General features: G+C 33.2%; 1 protein-coding gene and 1 long non-coding RNA gene across 2 annotated transcripts; one reads left to right on the forward strand and one right to left on the reverse strand.

Moving 5' to 3' along the window:
* Positions 1-168: 168 nt before the first annotated feature.
* Positions 169-15,072, forward strand: LOC127067066 (uncharacterized). Its single transcript, XR_007782544.1, has 5 exons — positions 169-893; positions 959-4,081; positions 8,107-8,397; positions 8,475-9,035; positions 11,039-15,072. It is a non-coding gene; the product is annotated as an uncharacterized LOC127067066 (long non-coding RNA).
* LOC127067064 (arrestin domain-containing protein 17-like) lies at positions 4,996-8,681 on the reverse strand. Its single transcript, XM_051001579.1, has 8 exons — positions 8,533-8,681; positions 8,273-8,388; positions 7,388-7,507; positions 6,674-6,888; positions 6,355-6,528; positions 6,112-6,285; positions 5,810-6,053; positions 4,996-5,711 (listed from the first exon to the last, which is right to left on the reverse strand). The coding sequence occupies exons 1-8, from the start codon at positions 8,586-8,588 to the stop codon at positions 5,551-5,553; spliced, it is 1,260 nt and encodes a 419-aa protein (XP_050857536.1). The 5' UTR covers positions 8,589-8,681; the 3' UTR covers positions 4,996-5,550.
* Positions 15,073-18,415: the final 3,343 nt, after the last annotated feature.

The raw sequence follows: 18,415 nt of genomic DNA on the forward strand, positions 1-18,415 counted from the left end.
TTTATTTAAACGAATTACTTTATTTATATTTCATATCTAACAAAATGAAGGACTCTGTTGAACTATAAAAAGAATAGGATTTTGAAATCTTTTTTTTTCTTCACAACTTACAAAAAATAGTTCGTCTTGTCTTCGCAGAGGTCGTAGCAGTATCATGTTTGCAAACATTTGCGTCGCATGTTTGAATCGGTGTTTTTATTTTGCATAAATTTAGTATAATTTGACAGAGTTACACGTTTCGAAATATTTCCGAAGGAACGTTTACATGGTATAAATTGTGCAGCTTTACGATCTGACAACTAAACCGAATAGAATTTTATAATATTAGAAATTTATCGAACGTATCGGTGTACTTCTCTCAAGAGAGTAAAGTATAGGTGCTCAACGATAGTCCATTGACGTATATGCAATAGCGTATTTAAGAATAAAGGAGGGGTAAAATAAAAGAAAGAAAAAGAGAAAGGACGAAGACAGAGAATATAACCAAGACAGCAAGAACTATTGAAGTGATCGAGTGCTTAAACCAACTTCTTTCCAACTCAGGTAAAATAATGTCGAAGTATTGTGCAGGTCGTCTTTGAAACTTGCTACATGAAATCTCTTGGTTATTCCCTCGTCGAATCATCGTACTCGAGAAGTATCGATAAGATCGGATACAAAGTGGTAAAGGTAGAAAACAGAAACTTTTACGACTTCTTCAATCTATCTCGTGTTACGTGAAAAAGCAACGAAGTATTATAGTTCATTCTGAAGTATCGTGAACCCAAGTCGCCATTTTCTTTAATACACGAATGACCAAAATTGCGCACGAGACTTTCCGAAATCGATATAACGAACGTTCCATTTCAAATGGAATCGAATCTCGAAGGGACTGTTCTTGACAGAAACTATAAGTAATATTTGTGATTAGAGTTTCTATTAGAATTATACGATTTCCATTATTGCATTCTGATTCTAGATTAATATTACTATATTCGATAAATACGATACGTATGCTTGAGAATTCAAGAAAAGAATAAGAAAATAAAACAAGAGAGAAGAAAAAGAGAGAGATTTGAATTTCTTCTTGGTCTTGGTCATTATTTATAACTTATTTTGCTTCGAAGCTGGCACAAGGCTCGCGTGGGAAATCGTGCAGAAAACTCGAAGAAAGATGCCTCGGTTGCTGAACGGCCGAATAAGAGAAGCGTAAAGAGAGACCGAGCCAGGCGGAAATCGTTGGGCAATATTTTTATGAAAAATTGTTATGTCGGTCAAAGAGTTGGGAAACGCATTCGGCTCTCTTGCGGGTCAACGCTAGGTGAATTCGATACGAACGTGTGTAATCGAAAACTATCCGAATATCACGTAGACCTAGTGTTTTTCTTTTTTGTTCGCGAATGTCCCTGGTTTGTTTCAAAAAATCACACGTGTAGATACGTACGTACGTACGTGTGTTCGGATAGACTTTTTCTCTTTTCAAGCCCGAAGCTTCGATCAATAATTATTTTGTCATAGACACTATTAATTTCTATTTCCTTTCGAACGTTGACGTTAAGACATAGTTTTCGTGATTATTGTTATTATTATTTTGTATCTCCAATAATCTTGACAAATTTGTTTTAATTGGGATATTAGGTAAATTGTTATAACAGGAGTATTGTAGGTCTAACACTAGAGAACATTTGTTCTAACAATAGAAAGTATCCGTACAAGATTGTTATCATTTATTATTATTAGAACACAAGCAATGTCTTTATTTTTATCTTTATACCGCTTCTTCAACTTCTTTCTTTTCTTTTTTACATTACTCTAGAGGAAGCGGAACGCATGCATATAAAAAATCTTTCGCCATTCGTACAATCCGAGTAGCTACACGTTGCATTAATGATCGAGCTATGAGTAGAAAAATTTTAGCTTTGTAATCGCGAGGATTGCAGAGAACATAGCGGTATCGCGACATGGATGAAAGTGACTTGGTGAGTTCGCCGCACGAGAGAGCACTTCGCTTTATTACACTGGATTCGAGCATGCGTTATCTATGAATTTTTCTTTTTCAGTTTTCTTTTTTCTTTCCTTTTTTCTTTTTTATAGTAGATTCGCTGAAAGCCGCATTCGGTGCTTGTTGTCCCGGTTCGTATTGTCCTAGTTATGAATCTTCCTCGCGAAATAATATTTTCTATGTCTCTTTTTGTTCTTTTCCAATATCAACGATCGTGTTTTAAAGGTTTTTATCTCGCGCAGTTTAACAATCTTAAGCTATCCTTTGGAAACCCAAGCGATAGCTTTCTCATTAGGATATCCGATAAACGTTCGAAGGCGTAGAGCTGCAGGCGTATTCATAGTACGTATGTATTCACACAAAAGAATATTGAACGAGCTTCCAGTCGTCGATAAGATTTTAAGCGAGCACATTTGACAAGCTTATTCGGTATTGCAACTGATAAAGACGAACAAATGCAGCTGCACATATCTGATAAAAATGCATGCTTCTAAACCGATAGTTCGTCGCTTTGTATAAACTGTTCTTTGATGTTTAATCGCTCGTTGTAATCAGATATTTTTTTCCTAGAGATTATAAAGGGCACATTTCGAATTTAGGTATTCTGCTGATATAATTTAAGATGGTAGAAAAATTTTCGGATCATTGAACAAACCATCATTATATTTTAGGTCGGCTAAAATAAACAATAAGGTTCATGCATAGTCACGTATCCTTGTCGATTGACGGAACGATGCAGTAAAGTCTACGTGATCGAGAAAGACACCGTTGGTTGATGAACCTTGTGTACCAGATAGATTCCTCTATTAATCCATTCCAAAAGGGATAAAGTGATGAGAAATAAGGACATGTTTACGGAGTTAGAAGAAGAGTGACTGATACCGAAAGAGAAAGAGAGAGAATATCGGAAAGGGGTAAAAAGAGAAGAAAGAGAAGGAGGAGGAGAATGAAGGATAAGCCCTGTTAAGCCTATGAATGTTCGTCGAGCGCCGATAACAGAGAATTACTGTGGAAGGGCTGTTTACACCGAGTGTTACTGTAGTTGCGCGAGCTAATTGTTTTAACCGGCCGTACTTAACTGTACGGCTCGATATATCCTGGATTTATTTAGCCACGCATGAGAATATCTCTGCACAATGACACTTCAGACAAAGCAATGCCGACTTGTCGCTCTCTTTCACCATGTCACTGACTCTTTTCTTCTTTGTTCTCACGAACATCAACATTCTGTTGAAAAGTAGCGAAACTCGAGTATAATAGCTACTGGATTACCTTTAAACCATATTTTTTATTCCAGTTATACGCTACTGTTCGTAGTTACCAATAGTTCGTATTACTGACTATTCTATAAAATTATTTTTAGAAACAATTCTCTCGTAAAGTTTAACAAATTATCATAATATTTTCTTCTATAAAAATCTCGAAAGGAAGAGTATGAAATAAGAGATGAATATTTACGATGTTTGCTCGGAGAAAAGTATTATTACCGGTGATAGTTTGGCTTGTCTTATACATAATAATGTCCAATTGAAACGAATCTTAGTAAACTTGTTTGCCCGCAGAAATGCTTGCAGGAAATTAAAAAGAAACTTTAGTCATTGGTTGATAAATATCATGAAAAAAGTTTATTTGTTTATTTCGTTATTTGTTTCAACAATTTTTTTTTTTTAAGTAGGATAAAGATGGAATATGCAACCCGCAAAAATAAAATATTACAAATAATTATAGAATACCTATAAACACATATGTATCTTCTAATCCTATTTTTATTAATTTAAAATGGATATTACAGGATTGATTAGATACTTTATTAAACCGGAATCTGTGACAAACGACTTACCGTTCGAACTTATTTTCCAGGAATAAAAAGGACGAAGAGGAAGAAGAAAGGAAAGGAAAGATCGATGTCTCGATTCGTCTTTAACCGAGCCGAACAGAGTCGAAGGATGAGACGAGACAGGGAGGAAGATCGAAGAAATGGTTGGAAGTTCGAATTTAACGGGAGAAATTTTTCTACCGGAGTTGGAGGAATGGAAATGCTGCGAGGAGGACTGTTTCTAGCGGAAATTCATTCTTGGACGATTCTGAAGGATGACGCAGGTAGGAAGGTTCGTGACTGCCCGAGAACTGGTACGAACTTTTAATTAGGTGGCCTCTACGCTTAGGGCGATTTCGGTATAAGAGAACAGGTATATCGAGAGGTAACTCGTGTTACCCGAGGCGAGAGGAAGGATCGATGCCTCGATTCGCGTCCTTTCGACTACTTCATTACATTCTCCTTGTCGCCGTCATCTCTTGTCTGACTTTACAGACGAAACTTGGTTACGTTTAATCACCACTAAATTACGATAACTCTTACTACAGGACCCATGATTAAGATCGATATTCAGAAGGCGTACCAACTCTGATGTGGTCTTTCAAAGTACTTGCGGAATGTCGAGATATGTTGCGACGAGAGAGAGAGAGAGAGAGAGAGAGAGAGAGAGAGAGAGAGAGAGAGAGAGAGAGAGAGAGAGAGAGAAGGCAAGAGCGTTTTCTAGTTCGTAGATGGATGTAGATTGTAGCCAAAGGAACCGTCAACCATCGAGCTTCTCCGTCTAGAGCTTTGGTGTCCCTTCTTCGGTACCTAACGTCTTTGATCATGAATTTCAATATTGATTTATCAATGAATTCTTGGGGTTTACTTTCAATGTTACGAGCTGTTTCGTCTTAAGAATTATCTGATTAGATAGTCGTGTTCGATAATGAGTTTCAATAGCAACAGTTTAATTTCTTCGACTTATAATCGAACATCGCTCATTCATCGTTTCTCCATTCAAAAATGTCTTTTTATATACACACCTATATGCGGATAAATCGAATCTTCCCAATTTCTTTCTCCAATTTCATTTTCAATTCGATATCGTAACACATTCGATCGGGTTATGTAAATTGTATAATACGGTTCGTTTTTGAGTTTGGTATAGAAGGATATCCGGATTGAGATATGTAGCGAATAGGTAAAAACAAGGTACTCGTCTGATGTAATCTTTATATTCAATTTGGATTAGTACAATGTATACGCATATAGATTATACATATTTGTTTATTTTTTTTACACAAGTTTCCATCGATATCAAACGTAAATTTTTATATATCTTTTTTTTTTCATTTTTCTTTTTATAATTCTCTAACTTTTATACAACATGAGCTTGCGTAAAATTTCGAAGAATTATATTTTAACGACTCTGTGGTTTGGTCCCAACGGGTTTCCAAATTTCACTGGGTATATTTATGCTCGGCACTTAGAAGTATAAAATACTTGGTCGTTTCGTATTGTACTTTCCAACGTATTTTATTTCCCGCATAAACAAATCGATGGCAGAATAATAAAAGGCAATACAGTCGGACAACGCTAGATAAAAGGGGAATTGAGATCTAATCGAACGATTATCGCGAATTCATTTCGTTTCAAATTTTATATTTGCTTCTGCGTTTGTAACGTGCCATGTTCGTAGTAATATACGTCGACTTTATAAAGCAACGAAGCAAAGGCTACTATTTACCGTTAACTGGCACTCGTATCGTTTTCAGTTAGCGTCCTTCCTCCTGGTTGAACTTCTGAATTTGTACACACGGTATACGGGGGAGTAAGGTTTGACCTCTCCATCACTATCACCATCATCTCCCGTGGGATCGTCTCGGTCCGGCTTCGAAGATCGATATATTTGACTTTTCTCATAGACGGGTACTAAAAGAAACAATAACAACAAAGAAACGTGAATAAATCTTATCGTTCATTCGCAACAAATCGTGAGTTGCATAACGTTTTCAAATATCAACGCTTACACAATATTTCTGATTGATTCTCCTCTTCTATTTTCGTTATTGAAGGCTCATCCTCGTCTAAATAAAATTCTTCTGAAGTACTTACAACGTTCGATGGTAACGTATTGGGAGGCAACGAAAATGTATTTTCTGGATTTTCATAATTTCGAATTGGTATTGTACCAATTATCACGTTCGTTCGCAACTTTAAATTTTTCTGAAACATTCTGTAGTACCATTCGCTCACGTCGACGCAAGCTTCGGCCTGTAGATTTTATTGTCTTTTAACATATCCATCTTCAATACGATTAGCTATAACTTACCTTAAGAGTATATAAAACGTCAATGATATTGCAATGAATCATTCCAGTTGGTGGTACAGCAGGTACATCAAAGACGATATCATACGATTTACAATTTTTCTCGATCGGTTGCTCGATTTCAACTACTATCTCTTTATGCTTCCTAGACTTCTCCGTAACATGATACATAATTACCTGAAATTGAATTAGAAAGATTATTGATTAAATGTAATATGAAAAGGGAGAAGAAGTTTGAATCGTTACCTTTTTAAAAACAATTCGTAGCTTCTTAACAACGACATTCGAGTAATTCTTTAATAATATTTGAATCGGTATAGTTTGTCCTGGAACGTAACCTCTTACTGGCAATGACATCGACATTTTAAGTGATTCAGTTTGGCCCATGTAAATTTTAGATTGCTTCTCACAGACGGGTAACTAAAATGAATGAACATATATATTTTACAAATCTTGATATATACAGAAATACATTCAAAAAAAAAACGCAGTGATAAAGAGGATACGCGATCGACGTTGCACGAATGCAAGATACGCCGGTGCACGTTTCCAGTTTCATACTCACCGGTGCGAGAGAATCTCGATTAAGGTCGAGGATGGGTGCAACGGTGAATGGAATAATATTGGTGGAAAACCGATAGACGCTTGTTATGTCCAACAATGCCCTAATTGAATAGCGCACACGTCCGTAGCGGCCTTCGAAGCTGCACGGTAAGTTTTCCGGAAGTGTCAGACTGAACGGGTAGACGCCCCCGGTTATCGTGCTCTTTGCGTTTCTGTCTGTTCGTAGACATTTTTATCATGTAAATAGAAAATATAATTTAAACACAAAAGAGATAATAATAATAATAATAATAATAATAATAATAATAATAATAGAGAGAGAGAGAGAGAGAGAGAGAGAGAGAGGGAGAAATTTAATATTAAAAATATTAATATTAATTCAATATTATTCAGATCATGTAGGCATAATTACATGCCAATATTTTTTCATGGCTGAACGGTAAGAAAATAAAGCCACGACTATTGATTTAATATTGATAAAATTAATTTAATGCTAACATTGTTAATATATGAATATACAGATATGTATACATATATATATATATATATATATGTATATATATATATGTATGTATATATGTATGTATATTTATTTAGTTTTTGTTTATTTTTCTATTGTTCGTTGAAAACGAACGTTGACGAATCGTTTGTATAACAGTAATTTAAATGAAAAAATCAATAGAATTTTTTTAACGAGCAGAACGATCAAGTTTACCTCCTACGATGTAGATCTCCTCGTGTAAATAATTTTCATCGGATGAGAATTTGCGCCTTATTCCTGCCGATCGATCGGTAAAATACACCTGTGCTTCTCCTTTACATTTTATTCGAATTCCTGAATAACAGAGACAATCTTAATCGACGCAATTGATCGATGAGAAAGATCGTGAACCGTATGATCGATAGTAGGGATATTAATTAGAGATATCGCGAAGCATCCTAAGTAAAATCAAATGTAGAATTATCACGCGTGACCCTGAAAGAAATTTTCGAGACCTATATTGGAGATATCAGTGGTCACTCATAGAGTTCTACGTGCGTATGTGTGTTGGTGAGTGAGTGGGTGTATGTGTGTGTACTTACGTACGTGTGTAACATCGTTTAGAAATTTTAGGTCACTCGTTACGCAATACGATCGATACCAGGTTTGGCACGTGCTCGTCTCGACGGGGAAGATTTTTAGAGTTACGAGTAGTAAGTTATATAAAAAGTAAACAAATCTCGAGTAAACATAACGATTGTTTTTACGTTGTTAAAATATCTTTCTCTTTTTTCTCTTATCGTAAATCGTTGAGACAACGTACATGTGAGGCATCTCAATGTAATTTTTTTCGGACTCTCTTTACTACAGTAATACGATCGATCGCATCCTTCTTTCGTGTCTTACGTGAAAATCTATTTTCAAACTTATGATCTTTATCTCTTTTTTAACAGATACGAATATCGAGATCGAATTGATGATATCGAACGGAACTTAATTCAATGACTTATAAATCTTTCGATACAGACGGATAGGATCGAATCTCACGATACGATATATTAAATACATAGATTTGAAAAGAAAGAACAAAACAAGGATAATGAAAAAAATTCGACTTACCGATCGCATTAACCGGTTCGTCCAGATACAGATGAACTTTCCCAGAAATCTCGTGACCACTGTAATACACTTTCTGAGGATGATCCAATACGAGATCGATGCGTTGCAAACCGATTCTGTTTGTTGTAAGAAATTATCATTTGTAATATCTATGCACACATTTCTAAATTTTTCTTTCTTTTTCTTTTTTTTTTCTTTTTAGATCTCGATTGATTCGATGCATATAAGTATAATATATATACATATATATGTATTTGTACCTCTTGAACGAATTCTCGGAAATCGGAGATGTAGGTTCAGATTCTTGTCCCTCCATTATCGCGCGTGTCCGGAAAATCTTTTAGAAAGGATTCAAGGAAGACAACAATTACGAGAGAACGTTTACGGAAACACTGAATACAGCTCGTTATGTAAGCGGATATGCCTTTTTCTTCGATCTCATGATCCAACACAATTTAATTTCATGAGATCAAAGAGTTAAAAAGAAATGGAAGAAAAATGGTATGAACGTCACTGTCGTCGGCAATGCGAGTATCTCGATGACTTACAAGTTAAGGATCTCACGCGAAGAATGTTTGTTGATAAGATTCCAAAATCGCCAGACCAGACCTGGAGAAAAGCGACGCATGCGTCAGGAGGTTCGCCAATATCATGGCGACATTCTGTCGCGCAGACTACCGAAGAACATAACCTTTGCTCTTCTCCGTTGGCACGGATAATCGAAGAACTCCCAGTTGGCCTGGGTCGTTCTTCGTTAGTACAGGTAGATAGATATATGGCTATGTTGTTACAGCGTCCTTTTAAATTAAGACTGACAATTTACTGACATCCATAAATTTCACATTAGAGATTTGTTTACTTTTTCTTTCTTCTTTTTCTTTTTAAAATAGCTTTCTATCGTAGTTAATCTATTTAGATTCGCTTGTTAATAATATTTTTTCTTTTCTTTTTGAACGAAAAGATTTAAAGGAACAGAAAAAGGAATGATTTCTACCAAGGTAATCCTCTTATAGTATGAAAATCCGTTCCTTGTTATATGAAACTGTACGAGAGTGAAGTACTATTATTTGATGGAAACTAGAAAGTAATAAAATTTAACTTTCCGTTTGGCGAGAAATGGGAAAAGAGACATTTCTTCAAAATTTAAAATTATCTCGTGACTTTGGAAGTAATTTTGAAGATTTTTAAATTTACTAATTGTCGTAGAAAAATGTTTTCATTCTATTAAAGGTGATTTTTTAAAGTAGCGTGTTACACGAGCATTCTCGAAATTTTTTAAACCGTGCGGTATCTACAAAAACTATGTTCACAAAGTGCGTGTTATAGGAGAATTAACTGTACTTTTATTTTTAGTAAAACCATGATAAGTAGATTCTCATAATGTAGATTAGATAGAAGCTGCTCGGCATGCTGACAAAATAACATCATGCAAAATCTTTTTGAAAAAAGGACGTTTCTACGAATAGAAACAAGCACGAACGAAGCGTCGAAACGAAGGAAACTTTTTCCATTGGTTCGTTACGTTCTTTATGTGACGTGCTCACCGTGTTAACTTACCACAACGTGTTCACGTCTTCAGAATTCGAAGTAGTTTGGTGATCGATTTTTCAACTTTCTTCATTCTAATCGATCGATCTATCTAATTTTAGATAGCCTTCGAGCAAGAATCCTATCTCTAAGGTTTTCTTCTTTAAACGAAAAATTTAATGAACGACTTGGAATATAATCTTGAGAAGTAGGTTCTATATCTCGACTGGATATTCTCCTTATGATGATCTCATCTTACTCTCGCTATCTTAATATCATGGATCTTTGTGCATGGTAACGAGATGCTGGGCGATATTAATTACGCATGCTGACGAGCATACTGTATACTCGTAATACTACGTAGGTAATGCTCCTTAAAGATCGCTTTAATTAGCGTTCTCTTCTTGAGGATGCTTTCAAGGTACTAATTTATGCCATCCATACCTTTGACACAAAAGGACAAGCATCTACCAATGTAGGATTATTGATTATGATTTTGAAATTCTTTCGATAATATTGTTATATACCTTTTTCTCTCTGTTTCCTTCTCTTTTTTCTCTACTTATCTAACTATTTCTATTCTGTCGTTATTTTAAATTTGTGAACGTCAAGCAATAAACTTGCATGCATTTCACTTTTGCTTTATTTTGAACCAAGTAAATGGGTTTTTATTGTTTTCTAGAAATTACTTTGACTTTCCAATATATGAACGCTAACATCTCCATTTTCTTACACAAAATTGAGTATATTTTTTTATACAATCGTTATTTTTATTTATTTTTTGTATTGAGGTAGTGCAATATTTGGGCAAGGAAAGAAGAAATAGGATAAAAGGAAACAAGGAAAGCTCTTGATTTATTATCTCGGAAGAAAAGTGATGTAACGGGATGATCCTTGAGAGAACAAGAAACTCGAAAACAATCAGATCTACAAAAAATGTTTTCTTTTTTTTTTGTATGAAAAACAGGAAAAGCTAGATAAGAAATTTGCAAAAAGTTCACTTCGTATCTTTCTATTATCGTTATGAGAAAACAAGAATTTATTTTTATTTTTTCTTTAGATTTTTTCTACGTTATATCTACTATACTTTCTTTATATATAATACAAAATTTCAGAGTTCTTTTGATCAATCTATAAAATCAATTTATAAGAGAGTTATTCAATTTTAAATTATTACCAAATGGTTTAGTGAGCTACTGTAGACATAATAGCTATGTATGTATTTATGGATGTATGTAGGTGAAATTCACCGTGCTCGCTCGATTTACGCGCAGTGGATTTCCGTTCGTTGTTACGAGTACCGAACAGATCGTAGATGTACGGCTAGTAAATGGAGTTAGTTTCGAAAATACCTGGATGCTTCACGCACTAACGAGTTCCTGATGTTCCACGTGCCGCAATCTCGGACCGCAGCTTCGTTAGACGGAGATAAAGTGGTGCGGCTGTGAAAGCGATCGCCTGGAAATTGCACCTAAAGACTACGTACTGTGGCCGTAAGAATCCGTCGGAAATCGTTTCTCCTTGTTAACTTTGACACGTAAAATAATCGTCGGAGGATATACCATTGCGTTCGGAGTTAACGATTCTTCCAATTCTTTGAAAGTGTTCCTTTATCAACAATACTCATTTCGCTATTCGTTCGTTCTTTTATTCGGTTGTATTATCATTGTCTACTACACGAGAAGCTTCTTGAAAATTTTAAATATTGACAATGTATATTACAGAGTTTTCATTTTTATTTTCATTTTCGTGCTTAAGTCATATTCGGAAGTATTTATTTTATGAGGGTCATTTTCACTTTTTCCCATAAAATTTTTTTTATATCTGTGAAAGGATCATTAAGTAATACCAAATATTTTGACATTCATTGTTATCCTATTTCAAGATCCTTATTACGAGAATTTCCCATCTAATAGTTCTAGAGAGTTCTTCGAAAAGTACGATTATTTACGAAAAAATATATATTATTCGTTACTCGTGTTTTTTTTTTAATGATAATTTGTAATTATTGTTAAATTATTTAAATAATTATTTGCGATTATTTAAATCATTAGTAAATTTATAATAATTACAACTTTTCGACGATTGTAATTCTGTCTTATAGCCATTATTATTATACTATTTATTAGGGATTAAGCACACTCCTAATGATCGACTAACATCGTAGAACCATTCTGACAGAGCTATTAGTACTTGCTGTCTTACGACGTAGATTTAGTTTAAAACTCATTAAATTGTATTGTATGTGTATGAAGCGAAAATTGAGTTCAAATACCAATACAAGCGCGTGTATTGAAATTATAAATTTTATGACTATTTTTGGTGTGTTAAGCGAGTACGTTCGATGCAAAGTTTGCAGAGGAAATATGGAATTGAATATAGTCGGACATGTGGGATTAGCCTTTCAAATTAAATTGAAGTGCCAAAAGTGTGAATCCTGCCTATATAGATTTGTGCCTCAAAATAAGTCACCATAGTTACGACCTGAATACGCGTATTACATTTTCACTGAGAATGTTAGGTGTCGGTTTCACAGGACTTGTAAGGTTTTGCGGTTTAATGGATCCTTCACGTTTTCTTACTCGTAAGCCCTATGACAGAGTAGTGGAATCTATTCAGCAAATAGCTTTAGCGATAGTTCAACTATCAATGATGAAAATGGTATCGAATTAACTGGTGACATAGATAGGATCATAATTAATGAAGATTGGAAGTCAGTTGATCGTTAAAATCGGATAACATAAGAATTTCATTCTTTTCACGATATTGTTGTTGTTTTTGGAAACTTCATAGGAAAAATGCTTATATAATGTCGATATAAAATTTTCATATTGTTGTGTATGCAAGATATAGGAATCTCGTAGTGGTACATCGGAAGATTTAGAATAGATGGAAAATCACCAAGAAAGCGTTGATAAAATGGAAGTTGATGCCACGCGTGAAATAATCCGATTAGAAATAAAATACAATATCTAGTACAAGCACTCACTATGTTGGCGACGGTAATGCGAAAACGTTTTCAACTCTATAAAATATACAATCTTTAGATTTTCATAGGGTTAGATTTTTATTTGGTCTTGTGAAAAATAGTTACAAAAGAATTTTTCCGTGATGTCGAAATCGTAGAGGTTGGTATATATATTGTAGTTGTAATGTTTAACGATACCTGGATTCATTTGTTGGACATAATGAGCGGATTAGGATGGCAAATGGCCTCTCGTATTTTCGAAATGTTTAGGTAGCAAAACCGTATTCGCTTGGCAGGCGCGGATAAAAAGAAGCGCAGAAGTACAAAGCAGGCTTCACAAGAAAAAAAAGACGTTTTGCGGCTGCTACTGAAGCTGAACGTACTTTGAAGACTATACTCTACAGTATAAGAAATCTTTGAGTCGCATAAGTACGACTTTTCTAACATAAATATTCTAACAAAACGTAACTTTTTCATTCATTTGACATGAAATTATTCAAGTTTCAAAACTTTAACTGATGCTTCATTAATTTTAACAATTCTTTCCACCATCAGATATGATTCCTGAAATAGTATAATTTTATCCTGTAATAACATTTTTTTCATATAAGTAAAAATAACGAAGATATATGTAGTGGTAATAGTTATTAGGCCATACAATATATGTAGGAGTAACTAGGTGTCTCGGTTATTGAACTTTTGGTATTATTTATTTTCTTATCTAATGGTTTTAGTAAATTTGCTATTGTTCTAACCACATATTCATGAAACATAATGGAGTGGCATCAGTTAAAGTTGTTGTTCCATCAACTGCCATGTATACAAAATGGTTAGCCTATGTTCGGACGTTGTAAAGGTTAGAGGAAGGAATGGTCTCTTTCAAGCCATGCAATTTATCGTTTGAGTTCTTTAGTCTGTTCTGCAAAGGAGAACGGAATTTTTCCTACGTGACAGAACGCTCAGGATACGCGTCGAGATTTATATAGTTGGATTTTAAGATGAACGATGAAGATAATACAACAAGGTTGGTAACTTTGCTAACGGCTTTTGATGTCTTTTAGCGATTATATTCATAAATTGAAAAAAAGGGAGAGAGACGGAGAGAGAGAGAGAGAGAGAGAGAGGAAAGAAAGGACAAACACTTAAGAAACATTAGACAAATATAAAAAGTATGAAAAAGAAATATAGATTTTACTAATTTTATTTTCTGTTACAATACAATTTTTGTGATATAATATTGTCTAATCCCGAAGTTGTATATTTTCGATTATTCAGGTATAAGGGTAAATCCAACAATTATAGTAATGGACAAAAATGTTTTTTCGGACCTATTTAACATCGCTTTCAAACTTAAAGAAAATATTATGGGATTAAATCCAAGATTAACTGAAAGGTATATAATATTGACCAATATATTCGTATACCTGTATTTGTCTGTCCCTTCTTGCATCTTTCTTGTTTATTCTTGGTTGTTATAAATTTAAAACGAAGTTTATGGGAGGCCAGGAAATATATTATTGATTATTATCAGAAGAGAGTTTTGAAGAAGAGTTCGGAAATTTATACACATTCTTACAGAATTTACAGGCGTTATTTCGCATTTTCTGATTAGTCATCTGCAATAAATAACAACAATGATTGTGTTTCGAATTATTTTATTTTATACTATATAATAAAAAGAATATTTTTGGTCACAGGTACTGTGTGGGTAGAGAAATGCGAAATACTCGACATGCCAACGTTAAAGTTGGAGAAATGTTATACCTAACGTTTCAGAGCAATTGGTAAACGGAACAGGGGGTATAAGAGGGTTGGTAGAGCTCGAAGTTAAGTAGCGCTCGTTTAGGTCTACAGGCTCTCGCAGCACTAGCAAACGATGGAACCTATCAGAGTTTGCGGTATCATACTCCCGTTAGTGCTTCTCTTTGCGTCCTTAAGGAAACCGCAAAAAACTCGGCCAAGGAAGGTCCAAAAGGACCCTCCGTTGTCCTTCCAGGAAACGAGTTTTCCTAAGAGTAAAAGAGAAAAAATATAAAATGAGTCGTTATAAACTTATGGAGGCATTTTCACATTTTACCAGCATATTTTTCTCTCCCCGAAATTCTCAGATATTTGTGTGACAATACAAAAATGCTATTGTTTTGATGATGAAAAGCTTCTACATGCAATACGTTATTATATAATACGAGAGACATTCGTATTCATATTTTGAAAGTTCCAATCGATACCAACGGATTATTGGAAAATATTATTTTACTTTTTATAGGTATGAAATTTCTACTGCAATTCTTTTTTTTATTTTTTTTTCTTTCGTCTTCAACGTTGCTAATGGAATAATACGAGTGTTGTACTTTTTTCTTATTTTTTTTTTTAAACGATTTTCTATTTTGTTTTTATTTGTTATTTTTTTTTTTTTTTTTTTTTTTTAATGAAAAGTTTTCATTAGAACGAACCTGGACATCAGAAATGATTGAATACGAATATTAATTTAATAGTGAATGTTCTCGCTAAATTAACTGTTTCATGTGCATATTAGACAATCACGTGTACGTAACAAACGTGGCTCGATACACGTACAACGTGCGACATGTCACAAGCATTACGATCGAACCAGTAATTATCTTGTCCCTCTTGCGAAAGGGTGAATGGAATGAGTGGTAGGGGGTAAGAGTAGGGCAAGAGAGATAGAGAGGGCGAGGAAGCGTCGATGGGACAAATGCTAACGAACCGGAGAATGAGTAGTTATGGTTCGTTGGATACTCAACAACCAAATAATTAGCGGGCGAATTCGAATTCCCGCGTGGTTCGTGAATTTTATCGAAGCTTATATCCCTTAAGCGGAACGCTATTTGAAAATTTCGAAATCATATTGTGTATGTGTAATCTAGAAACGTAGAAACTATTCCCGATTTATCGATAAATAAAATATTTCTTATCGAAGTTTTTAAGGTGAATTTAATTGAACGAATTAAAAATGAAAGAACAGTGAAATGGAGAAATTATTTCTAGTTTTATTATTTACAAGACCATGAATAATTTGGGAGATATTGACATTATTAAATATTATTTAAACGTAAATATTTTATTTTCAGAAATGATAAACCAGGTAAAAAAGAAATCAATATTTGTTTTAAAAGTCTGTCAATATGTATTTGCAAGTAATCCAGTAAAAATGAAAAACTTTATCATCTTTGAAAAAGTTTTTTCTTTTTAAAAGTGAAAAAAATAATGAAATAAAGTTTTAAAGAAACAAAGCTTTAAAGAACAAGACATTTTCTATTTACATAACAAAATTTACGAAGTTTTTACGAATTTTAAAACTTTTTTGTGTATAACTTTTTACAAATATTTTTTAATAGTAGAGACGCAAAATTTTTCTTAATGAAATTTTTCGATATCTAATAGTTTTGAAGAAAAAGAAATCCCAAAATTCAAGAGTCTTATTATCCCCTTGAATTAAAACCGGGCAGTAACAAAAAATTCTTACTTAAAAGAAAATGTTTTACATATTGACAAGGTTCCAAAATTTTAAAAATTTTTTGGATGTAAAGTGTTCTTTTTTATGAAGATAATATCGGATTTTTTTTTCAAATAATAATTTCATAAAAGTATTAGAAAATGCATTTTTAAGGGATCGCTTGAATCTCTATTAAATTAAATTCATAACGTATGTCTTTTCTTTACTTTATTACATTTTTATTTATTTATTTTTTGTTTTACAATAAATCTTTCAAATAGTCAATACAACTTTAGAAAAATATAAAACTAGAAAAATACATATATCAAATTGAATTTTATTAGTTATACATAATGTTCGTTAATTTTTACAATTAGAATTTAGATAAAGATACTAAAATAAATGCTGTCGCTTATGAGAAACGACGGATTAAGTATAGCGCGCACATTAACTATATATCTACTATATTACCTAATTATTACATATATATAAGAGACTTTACATATATACGATCTTTATTACATTAAAAAATATATACTTAGATATAAAAAAATGTACATATTAAATATTTATTAAATTATTTATATATTACAAACATATTTCATTTATTTTTTATATACAATTTAAAAAAAAAATTTTTTTTAATTGACACGAAAAACTACAAGTCTATTTATTCTAGTCTTGGAAAACTATCGAAATCTATATCTTGTAAATATAATCGTTGATGTTCAGTCAATCGATTATTATCAATTGAGTTAAAATCTATTGTCGTATATGTTTCGTTCACATTTAAAGAATTCTTTCCATAAAAATGATTATTTTTAATAATAAATTCTTCTTCTTTCTGAAGAAGTATGTCTTTTAGTGATTGATGTTTATCCAAATGGGCATGATTGTTTATGGATCCAGTATTTTCATTATATAATGCGTATTGTAGTAAACACATAATTTTTTCGTCTTTTTGTTTTTTCAGTCTGTCACTTTTTCTACATTTTCTGCTAGATTTAACATATACCATCAAATCTTTCCTTTGATTATTTGTTAAGTTATGTCCAGTTATTTTATAAATATTTCTGCTGATCTTTGTTCTTGATCTTCTATGAGGATGTACGTCTTCGCAATGGAAGTAGTAACAATCCTTCCGTTGAAAATCAATACCTGCAAGTAAATATTCTTCCTTTACTAATTGCATAAAATTCTTTCAAAATTTAGTTTCATTTTCAACGATTGAGAAACAAAAAGGTCAGGGATATAAGATAAATCTCGTATGTTATAAATGATGCGATGAAATATTCAAAGTGAGCTATTAGATAATCGACAACATTCTGTACAATTATATTTATCGATCATTGCGAGTATTCCTGGATATCAAAAGATAGGATTAAATACGAACATGTAAAGAGACAGTTCAAAGTTTATTGTTGAGATTATCAATTACGATTTTACAATTAAATCATGAAAAGTTAAACTTATAGAATTTTTACTTTTTAATTCAAATAAAATGACGCTAGTGATAACTTGATCCGTTCTCGTTGAGAACGTGTGGAAACGAGCAGAGAAAGAGAAGAGAAAGAGAAGAGAAAGAGAAAGAGGGAAAAAATCATCTAATTTGTAAAACCAGAAACGTGTGAAACTCTTGGGAAAAAGAAAAAAGCAAGGAAAACGAGACAAGCGTTATCGAAAGACTCTCTTTGTTGGCGAACGTGGGTTCATTGTCTAACTTATCTTCAAACAAAGTGCTCTGAAAAAAGGGACGAAAGTATAAAGAAAACTTGCAATTCAACGAATCCTACTACGTTGTCGTCCTACTCGATATTAACCGAAGGGAGAAAAACATCTTCGATAAAAGTTTCTCTTTCGTTTGAAGATTAATTGTTAACTTACCACAGCAGGTACGTGGTTTTTTCATGGTTCCATGTATGCGTTTAGCGTGTCGTATTACATTGTATTTTCTGGTGCTCTTATATTGACAGAGCGAACAACTGTGTAGTTTAACTGCTTTCATGTCTTGTTTTGACGGACCAGCTTCAGCTAAATCTTCAGCAGAAGGTCTGTAAAATAAAAAATTCTCGTGAATTTTATGAAACATGATTAATGAATAAGGAAAATAATATCGACTCCAATTTTGAATAATCTTTTAACGAGAAGACGAAATCTTTACTGATTGCGAAAATATAATTCTCATTTTTAT

The sequence above is a fragment of the Vespula vulgaris genome, chromosome 10 (genome assembly GCF_905475345.1).
Source record: "Vespula vulgaris chromosome 10, iyVesVulg1.1, whole genome shotgun sequence".
Lineage (NCBI taxonomy): Eukaryota > Metazoa > Arthropoda > Insecta > Hymenoptera > Vespidae > Vespula > Vespula vulgaris.